Source organism: Zeus faber (assembly GCF_960531495.2).
Source record: "Zeus faber genome assembly, chromosome: 3".
NCBI lineage: Eukaryota > Metazoa > Chordata > Actinopteri > Zeiformes > Zeidae > Zeus > Zeus faber.
Genome location: NC_137190.1, coordinates 9221724 through 9243865, shown reverse-complemented (window position 1 = coordinate 9243865; position 22142 = coordinate 9221724). Strand labels below are relative to the sequence as shown.

The following is a 22142-nucleotide window of genomic DNA, read 5'->3' as shown; positions in this document are numbered from 1 at the left end:
CTCTCCCTTCTACCCGTGTTCTGTCCTCGCCGTTACTCCCTCTCTCTTTGGTCTGCAGTATCCCCAGACCCTCTCCCCCGCTGCACATATTGGATTCTGCCTCCACCGACCGCCTTATTGATCACAAATGAAACACTGAACTGATCAATATTGTCTTAATGCGAGTTTGTTGTCCAATCACTTGCCATTTAAATCACCCAACTCAGGTCCCTCGCGCCATCTGTTTTCTGTCATACGTCGCAAATATCTCACCGATTTGCCCTGTCATTTTGGGAGGAGTCCGCAATTACCGTAAATATCCTCCGGCGCTGACTTTGTCAGCCCCTCAGCGCTGCGAGCTCACGCCCGCCGGCGTTTTAGAAAATGGACCCTTTTCCCCTTTGTTGCCTTTTATACCTCATTGAAAATAGCCGCTTTCCTTTTACCACCAGTACTTACAGTGGGCTATTCTCTAGACTTAAATGAGGTTTCCTGAAACTCACAAATGAAGCCAAAGTGCATCCCTATTGATTAGGGCCGCTAATTACAATGTAAATGTGGCTGTGGGCTGGTGAGTGATCACACCTGCGATTATAGCAGCGCGGCGTCAACATCACCGGCAGCCATGACGGCCAGGGGCGCCCCGCCTCGTCGATGGAGCGGACTGATCCTCCATTTAAATACGGGTCTTATTTCATGTCCTTAATTCAGGCTGTTTGTTTGCGCTATGCTGCCAATATAGCAAACATCTGGTCACAGCGTAAAAACGTTTCTTCTCTCCTCAGGCTTAAAGGGATACTGCAGTTCTGCATGCTAACTGTGTTAGCTCAATGCAAGGCTGCAGATGGGATCAGCTAGCCTAGCTAGCGTATAGCGGTAGTGTATTGCAGACTCAGAAATAGGAATTGAAGAGAAAAGTTCTCTTATTTACATTAGATTAGAATTTAGCATTTAGGAAGATGATAAAAGGAAAGCAACAGAGGCTCACATCGTGTGCAGGACACATTTTGGATAATAGCTTTCTTGGATCAATTTTCTGTCCGTAAAAGTGTAGTTGCTTAGTGACCTGAGTAAATAAACAAATGCATATTCTGTAGACATTGTTTTACCCAAAAGTGTGTGTGTGTGTGTGTGTGTGTGTGTGTGTGTGTGTGTGTGTGTGTGTGTGTGTGTGTGTGTGTGTGTGTGTGTCCTCGTGCGCGTTGGAAGTCCTTCACGCGCTTGCACGTTGCCACCGGCCCCAGGGCTCCGGTGCCGGCGCAGGCTGAATGACAAAGGCCAGGGTGGCACATCATCCGTGGTGTTTGTCAGGAGACGTGGAAATGTCCCTCCTCCGTGTTGACACTCTGCTGAGCGCAGGACGTGAGCGGCCGCCGCGTGAGAGCCAAAGCTCCCCCTGTGAATATTAAAAACAGGGAGGGGGGGGGGGGCGAGAGGGAGGGAAAGAGAGAGAGAGAGGAGGATAGAAAGAGAGTGAAAAGAGAGGGAGAGAGAGAGAGAGAGAGAGAGAGGGGAAGTAAGAGAGAACTAACTATCTGGACAAAACAAAGCTGGGTTTTGAGTGCCCGGAGCACATAATAAGCACGGCTCTTTCACTGCATAGCCAGGCCACTCTGGAAAAGTGGGGAGGCCACTGAATGGGAAAGGAAGTAATAAAAAAAGCAAACTTCTTTGAAAAGAGTCCTGTGTGTGTGTGTGTGTGTGTGTGTGTGTGTGTGTGTGTGTGTGTGTGTGTGTGTGTGTGTGTGTGTGCGTGTGTGTGTGCGTGCGCGTGTGCGTGTGCGCGCGCGCGCCTGTGTTCATCTGTATGCATGTGGCTGCGTCTTGTCTTGAGTGTGTGTTTGTGTTTGTGTGTCAGTGTCTGTCTGAGCAATATTTAAGTGCATACCTGTACGAGACGATTTTTAGACGCAGGCCTTGAGACGCGGCTTAGGAATTCGGAAAACATTATGTGACCATTGAAAATATTAAGTGTCGTCATGAAAGGGTGGAGGCTCGTGGGGGCTGGTGGAGAGGTCAGGAGATCTTCATCCCATTCCTCAAAAGCAGAAGCACCATACCTGCACGATAAGATGCCTATCACGTGAGAGGATATATGAAAGGCAATTTTTGAGTGATGATGTTGTGCAATCGTGCAAATTATAACATGGCCACAAACAAGACTACTTTCCTATTCCAATTGGCTGGCGGGGGATCACAAGAAACCGCTCACAGGTCGGTACACACCAGACTTAGTTCTGGTCAGCAGTTGAATTTGGGGAGTCTTTCGCCTTCACCCGCACATCCATTATTTTCCTGTGTTGTGACACCTCTTCCTGCATTATCGTCGCATTTAGCCAAAATGTATTTCCTGCAATTCATTCTGTAATAGATATTCCCAGTGGTGTCATCCACCCCTGGTTATTCAGTTCTTCGGTGCAGGTAGAATTATCCAGCCCCCTACACACCCCAATATGTACACACACACTCTCTCATTTGCCACATGCTGTTGTGGTTACAGGGGTTAACACGCAAATGGACTCTCAAACACACACACACACACACACACACACACACACACACACACACACACACACACACACACACACACAGTCACATGCACGCAGTAACAGTCCCATGCACGTCCAACTGGGAAGGACCTCACATCAAGCTGCAGCCGTCGTGACTTTTAACCACGGAAACCTCAGTGCAGCCTAATGTGTGTTTCTGCTTGTTTAAAGGAACAATTAAAGAAGGCGTCGTTTTGAGCACTACACTGCAGTACGTGTCCACTGTGAACTACGGGGATCTCTCAAACGAGGCAGAGGACCAACTAAAATGGACATCTGTTTTATTTTCAGGCAACTCGCTGGTCAGCATTGTGCATTGTGGATAATAAGGTCCTCCCCCAGAGACAATACGGCGTTATTATTATAACCCCACAACAAAGTTACAGGCTCGGGTTTCTGTGAAAGTTAAAGATTTACATGACGACATGTGTTTGCTTTAGGTCGTTTTGGTTTTTAATTTTTAGCGATGTTCAGGTGGTGGACACAGAGCCTGGGAGTCTTAAATTGTGTGTGTTTGTGTGGTTGTGGGTGTGTGTGTGTGTGTGTGGGGGGGTGTGGATGTGTGTGTGGGTGTGGGTGTGGGTGTTGTTTGGGTCGGGGGTGGGGGGTGGGGGGGTAAAACCGACCTCCCTTCCCTCCAGCTCCTGAAAAGTCAGAGACAAGCCAGAGAGATCAATAGCTTGCCTTTGCCCGTAGCGGTCCCATTTTTCAGCCCGAGCACTGATACTAACCATCGATAGCAATAAGGGGCCGGCTGAGACACGGGTGAAGCAAAAAAGAAAGAGGAAAAAACGCCGGCTAACCTTTGCATCTGTTTGGCTGCAAACCCACGGCCGTCCTGTGTCCAGGATCTCCGCAAATAAACGGCTGGACACGCTTGAACTTTGTGGGCGAACTCACGTTACAGCGAGAGCATATGTTGCTCTTATGCAACGTGTCTGCTCCCTTGGAGGGACCGTCGTCTGCTTCTGCCTTTCTTTACGGCTTCTCCCCAGACAACACATGTGTGTGTACGTAGTGTGTTTACGAGCGTGTTTTCGTAATGCAGGGATCAGTCCAGCCGAGTCACATTTATTTGTAAAGCGCTTTATCACAGTAGTCGTCTCGCTGGGCTTTATGGGGCCACTTCACCGCCCACGTGAAATTTACGGATTTCATTTCACTTTCGTTCAAGGTGTTATTTCCACGAAGCGTTGTCTCCCGACTTCTTGAAAAATAAACAAACACGTTGTTTGTTGCCGATTTTCCCCTGGAAAATGTCTTCAAGATGTTTCCCGGTGCTGTCGGTCGGGGACTTCCAGTCGCCGCTACGTGTGCCCATGCGACTCGGCTCCGTTCTGTGAAGCGTTTAACAAACTAAGCATCTCTTTTCACCCAAATATCATTTGTCAATGTCACGTGAAAGCCCAGTGTGTTTTTTAAGCTCACGAGGGAGCCAGCATGGGGCCGTTGGTGGTCGTCCGGCACAACGGTGTTTCTCTTCACAGCAAGTCGACCGAGCGTGTTTAATTACAGACAATCAGGAGAATTTAATAATTGCATCGCTGCAAATGTCCACATGTCTGTCTGCGAAATAACACGGAACAGGTTTGATACACTATCAGAAATGAATAAATACACACAATCAGCTAAATGTAGTATTTTATTTGATATTTAATAACTTAATAACAGGCATAAGTAAAGTAGTTATATAGATTCAAGATTCAAGAGGTTATTTGTCACATAGATATCATTGATGGACGCGTTTCAAAATGCATCAAATATATATTTTTTTGTACCAGCTGTGCAGCCTGTTTGTATGTTTATTACACATTGTGTTCCTTATAATGCAGTGTCGACAGGAGTGTACGAGAGATGTACACCATCAACTAAATAATTTAGTGAAATCACTTATGCATGTACTTTCATAGAGCATGGTATATAATGTAAACATATGAGAGTTTCCAACTAACTAACTAACAAAATAGATCTATAGATAGATAGATAGATAGATAGATAGATAGATAGATAGATAGATAGATAGATAGATAGATAGATAGATAGATAGATAGATAGATAGATAGATAGATAGATAGATAGATAGATAGATAGACAAATTAATGAATTAATAAATGAATGAATAATTTAATTTATAAATATTTAACAAACCCTGTATGTCTATCAAATTCAAACACTATGATTAAGTGGCCTGTATCACACAGAGACATAAACAAAATCTCTCTCAACTGTTTTTTAATTCAAATAAACTTGGGCAATCATTTTTTCTTGTTTTCTTTTTTAAGTTGTCTTTCAACTATTTATTGCCCAATATTTTCCATCAGCAAGCAGAGACATGAACTGTAATGAGTGAATAGACATTTTCATACTGAAACCACTGAGTGAGTGTTGAGTTGAGGACGTTTAGTGCTTTAGTCCTTCAACTTTGTGTCTGGAGTTTGGAGGAAGCAAGGGCGAGCCCACTGGCCCACTGGTCTTGCCGGTCTCTCCCACTGGTCACGGAGGGATGTTCCTGGTGCCATCCCTCCATTATCTTCCCCTGGTCATGGACTCTCCAGACCACGGCTCCGAGGCCGCAGAGGCTTGTTTAAGGACAAGCCTGAGCACTGACTCACACACACACACACACACACACACACAATCACACAATTATTTAAACAGTCACACAGTGTAGGCATTGATAAGGTGAAAAGTAACACACGCCAACCACACTCACACATGTGTATGCTTGTACACTCAAAACATACTCAATAACGCAGTGTGGACACCTTGCATGTGTTGGTTTTGGGGGCGGCGGGGGTGGAGGGAGAGTGGGGTGGGGTGGGTGAGGAAGGGGTCGCTGACCCCCGGCGGCCCGGTGACACTCGGCCATGTTTGCTTGTTTTCCCTGCACCGGGGCGGGGCTGAGCGAGGGCGTCTTTAGCCGCAGATGAGATAATGTAGAGACAAACAGGGAGCAGTGATATCGAGGGGGGGGGGGGGGGGGTGCTGCAGGAAGTCTTCAGGGGGCACCATGGGGGGAGGCGGGGGGGGGACACAATCTGCAGGACGGGCGGTGGCAGAGCCGCTGCAGGACAATGCAGAGAGGTTGATCTCTTAATTAATGGAGGCTAGTCTGCGCCGCTGCAGGTACTGAATTTTAATGCGGGCGATTTTTCAAGGGGATTTCCTGCCAGGACGGCACGGAGAGCGCTCTAAGCGCCGCGCTCCGATTATCTGTGAGACCCAGTCATTTTAAGTTTACACTTTTGGAAATTGATAGTCTGCGGCGATTGATATTTTCTCATTCGCCCGCTTAAGACGAGCGCAGAACCAATCTGCCGCACCGAGGAGTGTTGAACGGGGTTCCGATTAAAGCCTCGGAGATAATGATGCGCGCGGCTTCAACGCGGTTTTGAAAGGCTGATAATATTATTTGTAAACACATATTTAACTTCCCACTCTCACATTATCGCCGCTCAAACTGAGCAACGTTGCGTTTCGGTGTCAACAGGTGAAGAAGTTTATGCGTGGATTATTTCTATTTTATTTCCGCATGTGGCCAGCTTTCAAGTAATCCCTTTAATCAAGGCCTAAATCCTTTTGCAAGACGTCAGCACGCCATGAATGAGGCCATCCAGCACTTGATAAATGTGTTGTTGATAAATGTGGTGTTGATAGTTGGTGGTGGGGGGTGGGGAAGGAGGAGGTGGGGGGGGGGGGGGGGTGCAACATATTACAACTCTGTTAATCAAAGATCAGCCTCACAAAGGAGGCATCTACATAATGGTCTTTCTTTGTTTTAAGGCATTGATAAAGAAAGACATTCTCATTCATTTTGTATAAGAAGAGAACACTTTCTGTATGGAAATGTCCACGTCATTTCACAATTATTTGCCCTTGAGAGATGTTTTTCCTATTCATCAATTCCGCCAATCCTATTTAGCCATATGATAGTCAAAGAGGTCAATTTGATGTTAAATTCAGAATATTTTTTGTTAGATTATACTGATTTTAATTACGTTTTGTGAGTATAACAAATAGGAGTATCATAGTAGCAATCACATCTCTATATATACATATATATATATATACACACATATATATATACACACATATATATATATATATATATATATATACACACACACACACATATATATATACACACCGTGTGTGTGTGTGTGTGTGTGTTTGTGCATTAAAGTTTTTCTTTCTGACAATTAAGGCTTGTGAATATATTCTCTGCAAGTTTCTTCGTTTCCCACTCTTTAATTATTAACAGCGGGGACGCGCACTCTCGGGTATAGTTACCATAATCCCCACACAAGCGCGGGCGCGCGCGCGTGCGTGCACCCCCTCGCTCCGAGCACAACAAAGTGCAGTTGACCCAGATGAGCGCGTCACCCCAGCTCGTTGTTATTCTCCACGCGTGTCGTGTGAAGTGGGAGCCCACCACGTGTTGAATGCGGCGACACACAAGTGACGCTTCCCGGGGAGAAATACGCGCGCCGTGCGCGTCAAACACAACGGGCAGTTTACTATTCAATTATGCGGTCAGACGCTCTGTGTTTCTGAGCGATGATCAATTACTGGATGTCAGTGATAACGGTGAGTGATGGCACCGGGCACCGGGACCTTCCCCCAAACGTTCTGCACCCGATCGATTGCGCGCAACAGACGAGCGCGCACGTAACGCGCCGTGCAGGCCTCCGTGCAGGCTGCCCCTATGCACGCACACGAGACGCGGCCCAAAGTGTTTTTATCCACTCGGAAGTCATAATTATTGCACTGTTGCGTTTGATGCGTTTTGATTGTACAAGTTAATGAATCAAAGGGAATTATAAAAAGGAATATATATATTTTTTTTACGAAATCATGTTGATTGGTAAGATTCCAATATGCAGGCTGCGCACTTATTAAAAAATATTTTTTTGCACCAAGACCAGAAAAGATCAAGCTTAATCAATGTAGGTGTTACAGCAGCAAAAAAAAGTGCAAGTTAAAAAAAAAAAAAGAGTTTAAAAAATATATATTTTTTAAGAAAAAATATGTCGATACACATGTACAAACCTGTCAGCAATACTTAAGAGGGAGTAGCTCTGTGTTAACTAAGGAGCCCAATATGACCAGGTACCGGTTACAGTGAAGTAAAGAATAAATGACATTATTGCAGCATTACAGGAAATATGTGACATTGCACTAGTCTACGAAACACAGGGGTGAATTTTAATCATATTCAAAAAACAGTATATATATATATTTTTTTTTTTAATATATATATATTAAAAATCTTTATAAAAAATGATCCATGTCATTTATCAGTGCTGCGCAGTTCTCCCACCGCGTGGCCACTGCATTGTGTGTTTCTCGCTGCGTGTCCCCGCCTGTGGCCTGGCGGTGTTAACACGGTTTTCCCTCCGTCCACGGTGGATCTCATCCAAATGATCCAAAGTGTCTCTCGCTCGGCTGGGCTGCAAATCAGCCTGTTTACAATCTCACACCAACACTCACATCAATTAACTGCTCATTGATTTCTCCGCCCGGGACATTACAATATTGTACACTCTTTTTTTTTTTTTTCTTCTTCTTCCCCTCCTCCTCCTCCTCCTCCTCCTCCTCCTCCTCCACGGGAAAATTCATGTTTGGTGCAGCACGTAATTGCGCAAGTTCCACGTTACACGGATGCACGTTTACCCCTCTATTAACGGACATTTTCTCTTCAGCCCCCCCCCCCCCCCCCCCCCCCTTGGTCTATTTCGATAACGACACGAATTAAAACCAAGGACGCGCACTATTATCATTTATCGAGTAACCCAAAAAACAACATTTTCTACCGACCACGTCAGGCATGTTTTTTGTTGTTGTTGTTTTTTAATAATACACTGATAAGGTTGACCATTGCGAGTCATTAAAAGTGTCTTGATTGTTTTTTTTCTCGCCCTCTCCCCCCTTTTTGCCATGAATAAGTAAACAGTGGAGGCGAGTCGTCCTAAAAGATAGCTGACACAGAAGGAGAGCAGATCCATCTCGCCCGCAGCTGCTCTTTAAATATTCAGTGAAAAATAATGGCATCCCGAGCATCACCTATAGTAACGTTATTATCTTCATTTCTCAAAATCAGCCGCGCGCTGAGAGCTCCGTTTGTCTTTTCCGCGTAATAAATCCACGGAGCTCGGAGCGCGCGCGGCCAAGGCTCCTCCGGGACCTTTTGGCCCCAAAACACATCCCGACGATGACAACTCCTATTAGCCCGTCACCCCCTGCATTCTAATGATATAATAATAATAAGAAGAAGAATAAGAATAATAAATAATAATGATAATAGTAATAATGATGATAATAATAGTAATATCTGTTATGAATTTAGAAATATTAATATCTTTATTATTATTACTATCTCAATTTCCATTGTACCGTTTTTGTTTTGTGGTAGATTCACATTATTATTATTCTTCTTATTATTATTAATAATAATAATAATAATAATAATAATAATAATAATAATAATCATCAAAAAATTATAATAGCTTTGATTCATAAGCCTTACAAGAAGCCTAAGGACAATTTAAACAAAAGCAAAATGCCACAAAAACATTATTATTATTATTATTATTGTTTTTCTTGTTATTATTTCTTTAGTTATTAAATGCTTTGTCCATAAACTATTAGGATTTGAGGAGGAAATGATGTGTATCTGTCATTCCATTTACGTCACCGGATTTTATTTTCTATTTTTTTTACTTAGTTAGTTGTTTTAAAATTAAAACACGGCGCAGTGGTGCGGTGACGGGACAACGTGGGGTCCGGCTCCATGTTTTGGTTTGTTTTGGAGGGGTTTTGGGGGGGGAGGGGAGGGGGGTTAACGAGTCCTTCACGACGAAGCCCGGTTCAGGTGGTTCTGGTTCCTCTGTCCCGGTCCCGGTCGACCGCGCGCGCGTCTCACGCACGCTCGGATTTCGGGGATTCGTAGAGAGAGAGAGAGAGAGAGAGAGGGTCGAGAGGGAGAGAGGGGAGAGAGAGAGAGAGCAATGGGGGTGGAATGAGAGAAAGGAGGAGAGAGAAAGAGAGATGAGAGGAGAGCGAGAGAGATGGGGGAGACAGATGGAGATGGGGGACAGAGAGGGAGGAGAGAGCGAGAGAGATGGGGTGAGAGAGAAGGAGGAGAGAGAGAGCTGGGGGGAGAGAGAGAGCGAGCTGGGGGGAGAGAGGGAGATATGGGGGAGAGACAGAGAGAGAGAGCTGGGGGGAGAGAGAGAGAGATGGGGGAGAGAGAGAGAGAGATGGGGAGAGAGAGAGAGAGCTGGGGGGAGAGAGAGAGAGATGGGGGAGAGAGAGAGAGAGCTGGGGGGAGAGAGAGAGAGATGGGGAGAGAGAGAGAGAGAGAGAGAGCTGGGGGAAGAGAGAGAGATGGGGGAGAGAGAGGGAGGAGAGAGAGAGAGAGAGATGGGGGAGAGAGAGGGAGAGAGCTGGGGGGAGAGAGAGCGAGATGGGGAGAGAGAGAGAGAGAGAGAGAGCTGGGGGAAGAGAGAGAGATTGGGGAGAGAGAGGGAGGAGAGAGAGAGGGAGAGAGATGGGGGAGAGAGAGAGAGAGAGCTGGGGGGAGAGAGAGAGAGATGGGGGAGAGAGAGGGAGGAGAGAGAGAGAGAGAGAGAGAGAGCGCGCGCCTCTCCGCCGCCCCGCGTGATGGAGCAACGCGCGGACCAATCAGGGCGCAGCAGGGCAGAGCCCCGCGCGGGCCCTCAAAGTTTGTTTATTCGCGGAGCGCGGTGCGTGATGGGAACGTGTCGGTGAAGCCGCTTCGGGAACCCGCCGCTCGGGACGCTTCCTGCCGCCGCGTGGACCTGTACACTTCCAGACGACCCAACGAGGCGCTTCGAGCGGCTGGCGCTGCCGGGGAGCGTCCGGCCCCGGACCCGGGGGAGAGCGAGAGAGAGAGAGAGGGAAGAAGAAGAAGAAGAAGAAGAAGAAGAAGAAGAAAGTCTCCGGAGATCCCAGTTGTTGGTCCGGAGCGACCGAACCCACGGAGACTCCGCCGTCGCGGGGGGAAGAGGAACTTCCGCGCGGAGGGACGGGCAGAGGGATGCGGCGGCGCCGGTGACATTCCGCCAACCCGCCGTGTCGGTGGGGGGCGAGCCAGCCGGTTCCCATACGCCCCCCCCCCTCCAAAAAAAACCAAAACAAAACAAAACAAAAAACAAAACCGAGGGAGGCTCGAAGCGCGTCCGGACCCGGGACCGAGAGCCAGCCTTTTAACCCCCCCCTCACCCCGCGCGCGGACCCACTGATTGGGTGGGAGCGGAGTCCGCAGCAAATCAGGAGCTAATTGATTAAAGAGGAGGAGGAGGGAGGAGGGGGGAGGAGAGGGGGGAGGCTGGCGCGGTGCCAATCAGCCTCTCAGAGAGAAGCCCCCCCCGCGCGATTAATCGCAGAAGAAGCGTTATTGATAATCATAACCGGAGCACATGCGCGGCGCCGCACGGGCTGCTCCACTTTGATTGGTGTGATTTTTCTTCTTCTTCTTCTTCTTCTTCTTCTCCTTCTTCTCTTTCTTCTTCTTCTTCTTCTTTTCCTCCTCTTCTCCGGCCGCTTGTCGCCGATGTGCGAGGCAGCATCATGTCGAGGAGGAAACAAGCCAAGCCGCAGCACTTCCAGTCCGACGCGCCGCCGCCGCCGCCGCCGCCCGGCCCCGGGCACCACGGTGAGTCCCGCGCCCCGACCCTGACCCTCCAGCCTCCACCCGGAGCTCCACCTCACACGCCTTCTCGGGACTTTATTTATTTTATTTTTTTTTTCCCCCGTGCTCGGAGGGGGGGGGGAGCTCAAGTTGTTGTTGTTGTCGTTGTTGTTGTTGTTGTTATTTTTACTTATTATTTTTTTTTAACCACCGCTTCCAAGTGTGAAAGTAAAGCTCGGTACGGTGCATTTAATGGCATAACGACCGAACCAATGAATGGGTTTTAGTTTGGTTTGTTCCCTTCACATAATAATCGAATTCATCTTTGCCGGAATAACAGCTTTAATATGTTTTATTTAAAGTCCGAAATTCACGAAATCTGCAATTACACTGCACGATAAGCTATGACGATTAAATGGCGATAAGTCGTTAAAACACTGCGATTAACCGTCCTGTTTTAACGTTTTATCACCGTTTTATCAAGCTTGAAAGTGCTTGATCCCAGTTAAAAGAAAAAAGAAAAACTTTGATTTGAACAGTAATACTTAGTTTGATGGGACTGTTCCGTGGCGAGGGACAGACCTGGGTGCATCATAATAAGCTCTCATAATAAAGCCTCATATCGGAGTCGCGTGTCCGGATCACTGCGTCTTCTTTTTGGGGACTGAAAGTCTCCTTCACGAGATCCGCAATCAATGCTTCAGCAAACACGAAGAACACACACGGAGGAGACTTTCCACTCAGGTCCCAACACACAACTTGAGTTTAAAATTCCCAGTTAAAGGAGAGAGGAAGCGGCTCCATGCGGTGTTGTGCAGGAACCCGTTCAATGGGTCTTTATTAGAATGGACAGAATAAAACCGGTTTTTAAAACAAGTCATGGTTATTTTTATTTTTTTTTTATTTTTTTGCCCTTAAATCCCCCCTTTCCTCTTGCCACCCACTCCCGTTCAGTCGCACACTCAGCTTTTTTAAGTTAAATGAACTTTTTCTTGCTTTATCCGTTGAATTATCATCGACATAGGCCCAAAAATTATCCTATGGACCATGCCGTTTTTTTTTTATTTCTACCTTTTAATAACGAAGCAATATATGAGGCCTTAGTTGGAATTCTGATAAGAATTTTTATTTTATTTATCAAACCAAATCAGCCGGTTCCCTCAAAAATATCGAATAATCTGTTAAAAACACAGGACGATTTAAGTGTTTTAATCGATCGTAAACTGCAGTGCAGAAGCCAATCAAATTGGGATTAATTTATAATTATAACAATCGCGTTGCCAAGAAAATGAAATATCTGAAAATTAACCCGAAAACAAGTCAAACTATATATATATATATATATATATATATATTGCAGCAGCATTGTGTTATTCCCTTTTTTTAATCTAGATCCTCTCCTTAATTTTCTATTCTCGACAATGATACACTCGACACTCGACAATGATAAAAAGTTATTGCAATGTATTTACTGTGCAACACCCTGGGAAGGATAAATTACTACGTGTTTATTTTTAGAACTAATTTTTACAACAAACGAGCTCCGGACTATTCTTTTGATTATTATTTCTTTGATTCGCCCCGTGTCTGAATTATTATCATTACAATTATTTTCACGGAGAACCGTAAGAATCGTTTTTTTGTTCATATCTCTCACCCTGGCCCGACGTGATGTACAGAAACTATACCGTTTAAAACTGATCTTTTCTATAGTTTTTAGCTTTCCCTTCGTTATTAATTCTTATTATTGTTGTTGTTTTTTGCATATGCACATTTATAGAGAGGCATTTACAGAGAAAATAATTATTTTGAGGGGATTTCATATTCAATTTACAACGTGGTTTGTTCCCCATTTATCCTTGTTGTTGTGCATTCGCCCCCTTAAATTTAGTTTGATCCAAAGTTGTTGTTTTTTTTATAACCAGAAAAACTGCCAAAAGAATATATAAATAACCATGTCATATTAGTAGCTTTAAACACTGTGTGTGTGTGTGTGTGTGTGTGTGTGTGTGTGTGTGTGTGTGTGTGTGTGTGTGTGTGTGTGTGTGTGTGTGTGTGTGTTATTACAAGGCCAGAAACATGTTATATTAGAGTTCCTTCGATGACTTTGGGAGCCGCTTTTTTCTCTGCCTTCTTGATTTTTTTTTTTTTTTTTTTTTTGTCCAACCGAAATATTTCAAAACCTGCGGCTAATTAGTACTAGGAGTGTAGGACGCCGGTTTGCGGTCGTCACTGGGAAGTGGTGTGAGCGCCACCGAGGGTGTGATGTCAAGCTGTTTTAACCTCTGCCGGCGTCCCTCTGTGCGGAGGTGAGCAGAGTTCAGGCCCCAGTATGTTCCACTGACCCCGCTGCTCAGAACCACAGGCGTCCCGGCGAGGCCCGGGCCCTTTATTTCCCCCTTGTGTTGAGGGACGGAGCGAGCGTGTGATGGAGTCTTTATCAAAGTGGTGGTCACCCCGCTCCGTCGGCCCTCCTGCAGGGGGAGAGTCCTGTTGTACCCAAACCGACAACAAGGCAGATTGTGTTACTTGTAGGTTTGCCAATGTTTATATTGTGCAAGTCCAGAGTCCAGATCGAGCCCGGAAGCGGGACTAGCATCGCCCACTCTTCCCTCCCCTTCAGCTTTAGGCCAATGTCACCGTGCGGGGAAGAGCTGCTGAGATGTAGGTTTTGTCTCGGAGCACCGGGCGGCGTTAGCGGAACCCCATCTAGTGTTCAGTGGGACGCGAGTGTCGGTGGAAGGCTGGAGACGTGGCGGGCTCGCGACGGACCCTCCCGGAGACGCGAGAGCCCGGGCGTGCGCCGCAGAACAAAATAATGTAGGGAACTCTCCCGTGGTTCTCCGTCGAGTTTTCTTGTTTTTCCTCTCCGCCGCTTTTTCTTTTCCTCATCTCACATATCTGTGAACGCTGTCGCTCGACCACTCGGTCTCCGCTCTGTCCTCAGCCCTTTCCCTCTGTACAGACGCTCACGCCTCTAGTTTTGTGGTGGGGCGCCTCTCTGTGTGGAGATCATACCAAAGTTGATTTACACCGTCCGTCTTCACGCCGACTGGACTTGGCTTGACGTAACTTTATCTTAATTGTAATTCACAGTTAATCCTTACTATTTGGGGAACTAAGCCTGATGGTTGCATCTGCACTGTTTTGCTGTACACGACGTCCTCTTTTCGGAGGGTGGACTTGTTAGGCGCGTGTTGATAGTTTTTTATAATGTTGGCGTCTGACTTTTCATCACTTCGAAGCAAGACGAGGCTGAGAGGGAAATGCTTTACTGTGCGAGGGTTAACCGTGTTGACGGAACGCAGAAACAGGGAAGGAGAGTCATGTGCCTGATGCCTGAAGAAGAGAATGTCAAAAAAAAAAAAAAGTGCTGTTTCAAGGAAAATATTGCTGATTTCCCTTGCATTAGTCTGTTTTAGTAAGACTTCAACAGAATAGCATTTGATTTATTTCACATTTTAGTGTGAACTACAGCTTGGCTATCGCCGCGGTTTCCCTGGTTTTTGTGTAGTAGGAAAAAAAGTTAAAAACTTTCGGAGATAATTGTAATTTGCTGGAACTTTTGTTTTCGTCTTTAGTCCCTTTTGTTGCTGATGACAATTTATTTATTCATTTTTTAGTGCTTAATAAACTGTTTAATTATCCGATTTTGTACGTACAGATTTTTAATGTAGTATATTCATACGTATGACATTTTTTGCCCTAGAAAATCTTACAATTATAAATCATGAATGTGAAAGAGGAGCGGTCAGGTCTTCCTTAGTTATGATCATTTTATTTCAAAAATGAATTTCAATTTGTAATTTTACATTGCCAGGCTTCTAAACTTCAACATTTGTGGTTCTCTTCTTCGTCTGTGTGCATCTGTTTTATACACAAACACACACACACACACACACACACACACACACACACACACACACACACACACACACACACACACACACACACACACACACACACACACACACACACACACACACACACACACACACACACACACGCGCGCGCACACACACACACACACACAAACACAATAGTATCTAAAACTTTTCTGCAGAAGGACAACATTTACCATAATAATCATTTTAATCATATTTTTATTTTTAATAAAGTCAAATTTTCATCTATTCCACCGAAATCAAGGCGGTACAATTTTCTTCACACTAACTTGTGTACACAGTCAGCCTTGACATCAGTGGAAAGGTGTTTGTCTCAGACACACATTTCTCACATGATAAATCAAACACATCTTTTCCATGATTAACGCTTTGCTGTGTGTGTGTGTGTGTGCGTGTGCGTGTGCGCGTGCGCGTGTGTGTGCGCGCGTGTTTGCGTGTGTGTGTGTGTGTGTGTGTGTGCGCGTGCGTGTGTGTGTGTGTGTGTGTCGGGGCAGGCGGGTGTCACATCAAAAGTTATTATTAAAGTTGAATCTTCCCCCCTTTTGCATGGTTTGGTGGTATGAGGGCCGGGGGTTTACTGTCATGGCAACTTTGTGTTATCTGATGTCTCGGCGCAGAGAAACATTGAGGGAGATAATCCCTGAATTAAACAGGATCTGCTTTGAGGCGGCCGAGATGAGCAGGGCCAGGCCGCGCTGACGATCCCACCGCTCCCATGCTGGGTGAACAATGGGAAGGCATCCTGTCTCTCTGTGGGGCAGAGCTGCACTCCTCCGGGTTTCATTTGCAAATGAATCCTCGGCCCTGATGAAAATGTTTGAGGGGTCAGGGCGACAATGAAAGGGAATCATAGAGAAACTGCAATTTGTAAATCAACTTGTATGTTAAACAGCGAGATGTTAGTGTGACAAAAGAGGCCAAAGAATAAGTCGGGTCGGGAGCGCAGCGGTGTCACGGAGCCAGGTGTGTTGTGTTGCGTTGCGTTGCGTTGCGTTGCGTTGCGTTGCATTGGGTTTTCCCCCCACTGACGGGATCTTCTGTTTATTGAAAAGAAAATACTTTGGGTTATTTGTCAATGAGGAAAGTATCAAAGAAGTTTTCTGGTGTTGTTTCATGGGACTGTTTGTCCTCTCTGGCAAGTCTGTGAGGCATTCGATGCATTCAGAAGTTCCACAAGTCTCATTACATTTAACAAGCTCATTTATTTTAGTGGTGATTCAAGTGTTACTGCAAAGTCTGAAAATAATATTTCTGATTGAAGAATTTTTATTTTATTATTATTATTTTATTTTTTTTGCTGTTGACCAGCCACTGTGTACACATATATTATCAATTAAATAATATGATCGTGTTGCAACTTTGTTTATGTTAATGTATACATATATATTAAAAAAGAACCTTTCCAACATAACTGATATGCTTATAACAGTGGGGCTTTGAAGGAATTTTCATGTTGTGTAGGTATTAATTACATTGGTGTTTTCAAAATCTCTTTTTGATTGTGTCGGAGTAGGTGCATAGAAGAACCTTGACACTGCAGGCTGTTTATGTCTCAGTATGATTGTGGCCTGAATAGATACAAATTAGTTTAGTGGCAAAGATAACCTGTCCAAGATGCCTATAGTTAGCTGAAAATGAGCAAAGTTGACAGCAAATTGAAAGTCTAATAAGTGCTTCAAATGCTTGATTTGAGCCGAGTGGACAAGTAGACGTTGAAGGGCAGGGCATATAGGAAATCAATGCCTTTCTATGAAATTTCATTAAGACCCAATGTCCTCACTTCACAGTATTCTATATTTTGATGGATTGTCTGAAGAAAATGATTGCCTTTGGTTCCACTGATGAAACCCAGATGTACATCTTCAAAGATCACTTTTAAGCAATATTTGAGTAGTGCTATTGATTTGTTTCCCCCCTTATCGTGTTTCAGCAGCTATTGCATTGAATAAGGCTTTTTTCCGATTTCTTTGACTTATTGTTGCTGTTCAGTTGTTGTTTTTTGTGAACACATCAAGGGGATAAGTGTAAACTGATTAACTTAAGATTAACAACAATGGAATTTGAGCAGATAAAGCTGCTTCTTCAGCTGCAAAACATTTCTAATCACTAATCCTCTGTTTCCCCGCTTTGTTTTTCAGGGGACACAGAACATTGCTCGGAGGACCCCCCCTGCAAGGAGTCAGATGCCCACGTCTGCAGCAGATGTTGCGCAGAGTTCTTTGAACTATCGGATCTTGAGGAACACAAGAGGAATTGCACTAAGAATCAATTAGTTCTGATAGTGAATGAAAATCCTGCCTCCCCAACCGGAACCTTCTCACCCGGCTCCCCTCCCCATAATCCTGACGACCAGATGAATGACACGGTTAATAACACTGATCAAGCAGAGTGCAGCGACCCTTTGGAGCAAATCACACTCGAAAAAGAAGAATCCATGGATGTGGATGTTTCTGGAATCAGCAGTGGTCATGAGGAGGAAGGCAGTCTCACAGAGACTGGGAGTCCTATTAACACTGGCGGCAGCCATAGTGGCAGGGGCAGCTCCGGTCCTGCAGTTGGTACATCAGCTATATCTGCCCCTCCACCACAGCTCGGCAACCTAAATGAACTAGGAGGCTTCTCCATGATTAATAGCAATGTCATAATTGAAAACCTACAGAGCACCAAAGTTGCTGTGGCCCAGTTCTCACAGGAGGCCCGTTCGTCTGGGGCTCCAAGAGTAGCAGTTCCAGCCCTGATGGAACAGCTCCTTGCACTACAACAGCAACAGATCCACCAGCTGCAGCTTATTGAGCAGATCCGCCACCAGATACTGCTACTGGCCTCACAGTCCCCAGAAATGCAAGTGCCCCCAAGTTCTACTCCAGGCACAATAGGGCCCACTGCCAACCCTCTGACCACACTCAGCTCCCATCTCTCTCAACAGCTGGCTGCAGCCGCGGGCCTTGCACAGAGTCTGGCTAGTCAGTCAGCCAGTATCAGCAGCCTGAAGCAGCTGGCTGCAGCGGCACAGCTACCTCAGCTCAACCCCAGGAGCAGTGAGACATCTCAGAGCATTAGTACAATAGGGCCAACAACAATCAATGCCCATTCTTCGGACAAAAGGCCGAATCAATTTAGCAGCCTCCACTCTCAGCTCAGCAACCCCTCTCTAGCGAAGTCCTCTACGCCAGCATTTGGTATAGGTAGTCTGTTAAATTTGGCAGTGAATCCACTTCTACCTCAGCCCCCACCTGGCAACCCAATGTTTTCCAGTGCTCTGCCGAGTGTTGGCACCACCGTTGAGGACCTCAACTCATTAGCAGCTTTGGCCCAGCAGAGGAAAGGCAAACCACCAAACGTAACTTCATCTGAACCCAAGAGTAGCTCAGAGGAGGCTTTCTTTAAGCATAAGTGCAGATTTTGTGCCAAGGTCTTTGGGAGTGACAGTGCCTTGCAGATCCACTTGCGCTCTCATACTGGTGAAAGGCCATACAAGTGTAACATCTGTGGCAATCGATTTTCCACCCGCGGAAATCTCAAGGTCCATTTCCAGCGTCATAAAGAGAAGTATCCACACATTCAGATGAACCCATACCCTGTCCCCGAGCATTTAGACAACATACCAACAAGCACAGGCATTCCTTATGGTATGTCGATGCCCCCTGAAAAGCCTGTTACCAGCTGGCTGGACAGCAAACCTGTCTTGTCCACTTTGACCTCATCAGTAGGCATGCTGCTTCCACCAACAATGCCTAGTCTGCCACATTTCATCAAAAAAGAAGATCATTCCATAGCCATAACTAGCCCAGTGATTACTTCTAAGCATGACTCAGGAGCTGAACCATCAAGCAAGGGCAATGATGAAGGATCTGAAGAGGGAGAAGGTGCAACCCTGCCTACCTCAAATGGGAAATCTGAAGAAGGCAGCCACTCCTCAAGTTTCCCAACAAATGTGAGCTCTGCGTCAGAGAGTACAGCCGAGTACACAACATCCAACAGCCCCCCTATGATGACCAACCCGCTCATGCCTCTCATGTCTGATCAATTCAAGGCTAAGTTCCCATTTGGAGGCATTCTTGATCCTCTTCAAGGGTCGGAAACCTCAAAGCTCCAACAGCTTGTGGAAAATATTGACAGGAAGGTGGCTGACCCAAATGAGTGTGTCATCTGCCACCGTGTGCTCAGCTGCCAGAGTGCTCTAAAAATGCATTACCGCACCCACACTGGGGAAAGACCATTTAAGTGTAAAGTCTGTGGCAGGGCATTCACCACCAAGGGTAATCTGAAGACCCACTATAGTGTACATAGGGCAATGCCTCCTCTGAGGGTCCAGCACTCCTGTCCTATATGTCAGAAGAAGTTCACTAATGCTGTTGTTCTGCAACAACACATCCGTATGCACATGGGTGGGCAGATCCCGAACACCCCACTGCATGATAGCTACCCAGAGTCAATGGGCTCTGACACTGGTTCATTTGAGGAGAGAAACTTTGATGATCTGGACAACTTTTCAGATGACATTGAAGATATGCAGGAAGGTCCAGACAGCAGCGTCTTGGACACACCCAGGTTTGCTGATGTCTCCCGAGACAGCCCTTCTTACTCCCCAACTCCCCTTGATACAACCAACCAAGATGTGCAACATAAAAATTGCCATGGGAGTATTCAGAATAGTGACACCGATGAACTACAAGCCAGCCGAATAAGAGCTATGGTGAATGGTTCAATGGAAGGAGATTGCCTCACCAATGATTCTTCATCACTGGGAGGGGACATTGAAAGCCAAAGCGCTGGGAGTCCTGCTGTGTCAGAATCTACCTCCTCCATGCAGGCACTATCCCCCACCAATGGCCAGCCGCACCAGCGCAAATCCCCCAGTTTGGAAGACAGGCAACACAGGGTCTTATCCCTGGAGCACATTAGTGCAAGTCTCATGCAAACTCACCCTTCCAGCATAGGAGCCCTAGACCTAACATCTGTCAACCCATCTAAAGAGCCCCTGGGTGTGCTCTTCCCTTTCCGTGAGCGTAGCATCATCAAGAACACAGCGTGTGATATCTGTGGGAAGACATTTGCTTGTCAGAGTGCCTTGGACATTCATTATCGAAGCCATACCAAAGAACGGCCATTCATTTGCACGGCCTGTAACCGTGGTTTCTCGACCAAGGGCAATCTGAAGCAGCATATGCTCACCCATCAAATGAGGGACCTGCCCTCACAGCTCTTTGAACCCTCCACGACCAGCCTTTCTTCTAGTCCCACACCCTGCCTATTGTCTGTAAGCTCCCTCCTCAAGCCTGAGGTAAACGGTTTCTTCCACAGCCTCCATTCCGAGAGTAAGGAAACACCCACTGGCTTGGTCACGTCCTCAGCCTCAACCTCTCCAGTACTATCGGCTGCTCCACCACGTAGGACCCCAAAGCAGCACTACTGCAACACCTGCGGGAAGACCTTCTCCTCCTCCAGTGCTCTTCAGATCCACGAGAGAACCCATACAGGGGAGAAGCCATTTGCCTGCACAATCTGCGGCCGGGCCTTTACTACAAAAGGCAACCTCAAGGTATGTCTAGAAATAGCCTAAACATCTTTATAAATTTAAGTGCAGACAAATATTTAAAAAGGGGAATATTACATCCTGATTTCCAGTGCACTAGGCACCAAGTGTGATCAGTAGAGAACAGCCAGGATTGCTTCAGTTAACAGATTCCATGCAGTTACGGCAGTTAGGTCTCACAGTCGGTAGTTTTCACTGTTAAACTGTAAAATATGTTTAAGTCCCATTAATAAATTAGGAAAGCAGTCCACTGTTAAATACAACCAACAAAAGGTATTTTCACAGAGGAGTGTTGAAGAATTTGGGAGTTGGATCATTAGCAATCTGTTTTTAAACACAACTCATAGCGCCCGCAATTATATACATGTTTTAATAGTTTGTTTAGTTTGGTACATTTGAATATCTATCAACCTTATATTTTGTACTATACTATATGCTATCCACAACATGGTTGACTGTACACATTAGCTAAAGTATATCAAGAAAATGGTTGTCTTCGTTTTGATAGGAAAACAATAAAAAGAACCAATAAAATGTCTGGGATAAAGACAGTGAAATCTTAACTCAAGCCCTCATGAGACAAGCAAATTAAGGTTTAGATCAAAGACTCTGCAGCAGTTCTTGCGAAATTAAACTGTTTACACCATACTTGTATGTCTTGCGTCACATGCAACCGACTCCTCAGCTGCACCCAGGGTGTCAAACTATTTTAATTCTAGCGCAGGCATTGTTATTTTTTTCCATTGCATCACCTCATGTGCAGCTCTTGGTGTGTAAACATCGCTCAATCTCGTTCTCCTCCTGGTCTCCCTCCATCGCTCCTCCCTTCCTGCCCTCCGCCTTTCCTATCTCTGTAGGTTCACATGGGCACGCACATGTGGAATAGCGCCCCTGCCAGGCGGGGTCGGCGGCTCTCTGTGGACGGTCCGATGGCCTTCCTGGGTACAAACCCCGTCAAGTTTCCTGAGATATTCCAGAAGGATCTGTCCTCGAGGGTGAGCAACGGCGACCCGGCCAGTTTCTGGAACCAGTACGCTGCAGCCTTCTCCAACGGTCTGGCGATGAAGACCAATGAAATCTCCGTCATCCAGAATGGGGGCATGCCCCCCATGTCGGGCAGTTTGGGGAACGGTGGCAGCTCGCCGATTAGCTGCATTACCGGCAGGCTAGACAAGCTGCATAGCGCGGAACCCAACGCCGCGCTAGCCGGCCTGGAGAAAATGGCCAATACCGAAAACGGGACGCACTTCCGGTTCACCCGCTTCATGGAGGACAATAAAGAGATTGCCACCAATTAAGAGTGCTCGTCCTCATTTGTGCACGGACACAACGTAATGCCTTTAGGCATGTACACATGTATAGATGAGAGAGAGAACAAACAAGGACATAAAGAACTCGACTGCTTTGGCTTGCCATGGAAAAACTTTACGAACACATGTGAAGACAAGTAGCTTTTTTTGTACAATGTACAACATGTTAAAGTTTTAATGAGCTTATTTATTAGTGATTATAACCTTGCT

General features: G+C 46.0%; 1 protein-coding gene across 1 annotated transcript; it reads left to right on the top strand.

The window, feature by feature from the left end:
• Positions 1-11120: 11120 nt before the first annotated feature.
• On the top strand, positions 11121-21920 carry sall1a (spalt-like transcription factor 1a; the record flags this gene model as incomplete). The annotated part of the gene is made up of 3 exons (XM_079996993.1): positions 11121-11205; positions 17225-20628; positions 21480-21920. 3 exons carry the CDS (start codon positions 11121-11123, stop codon positions 21918-21920), a joined length of 3930 nt encoding a protein of 1309 aa, XP_079853119.1.
• Between the last annotated feature and the right edge of the window lie 222 nt (positions 21921-22142).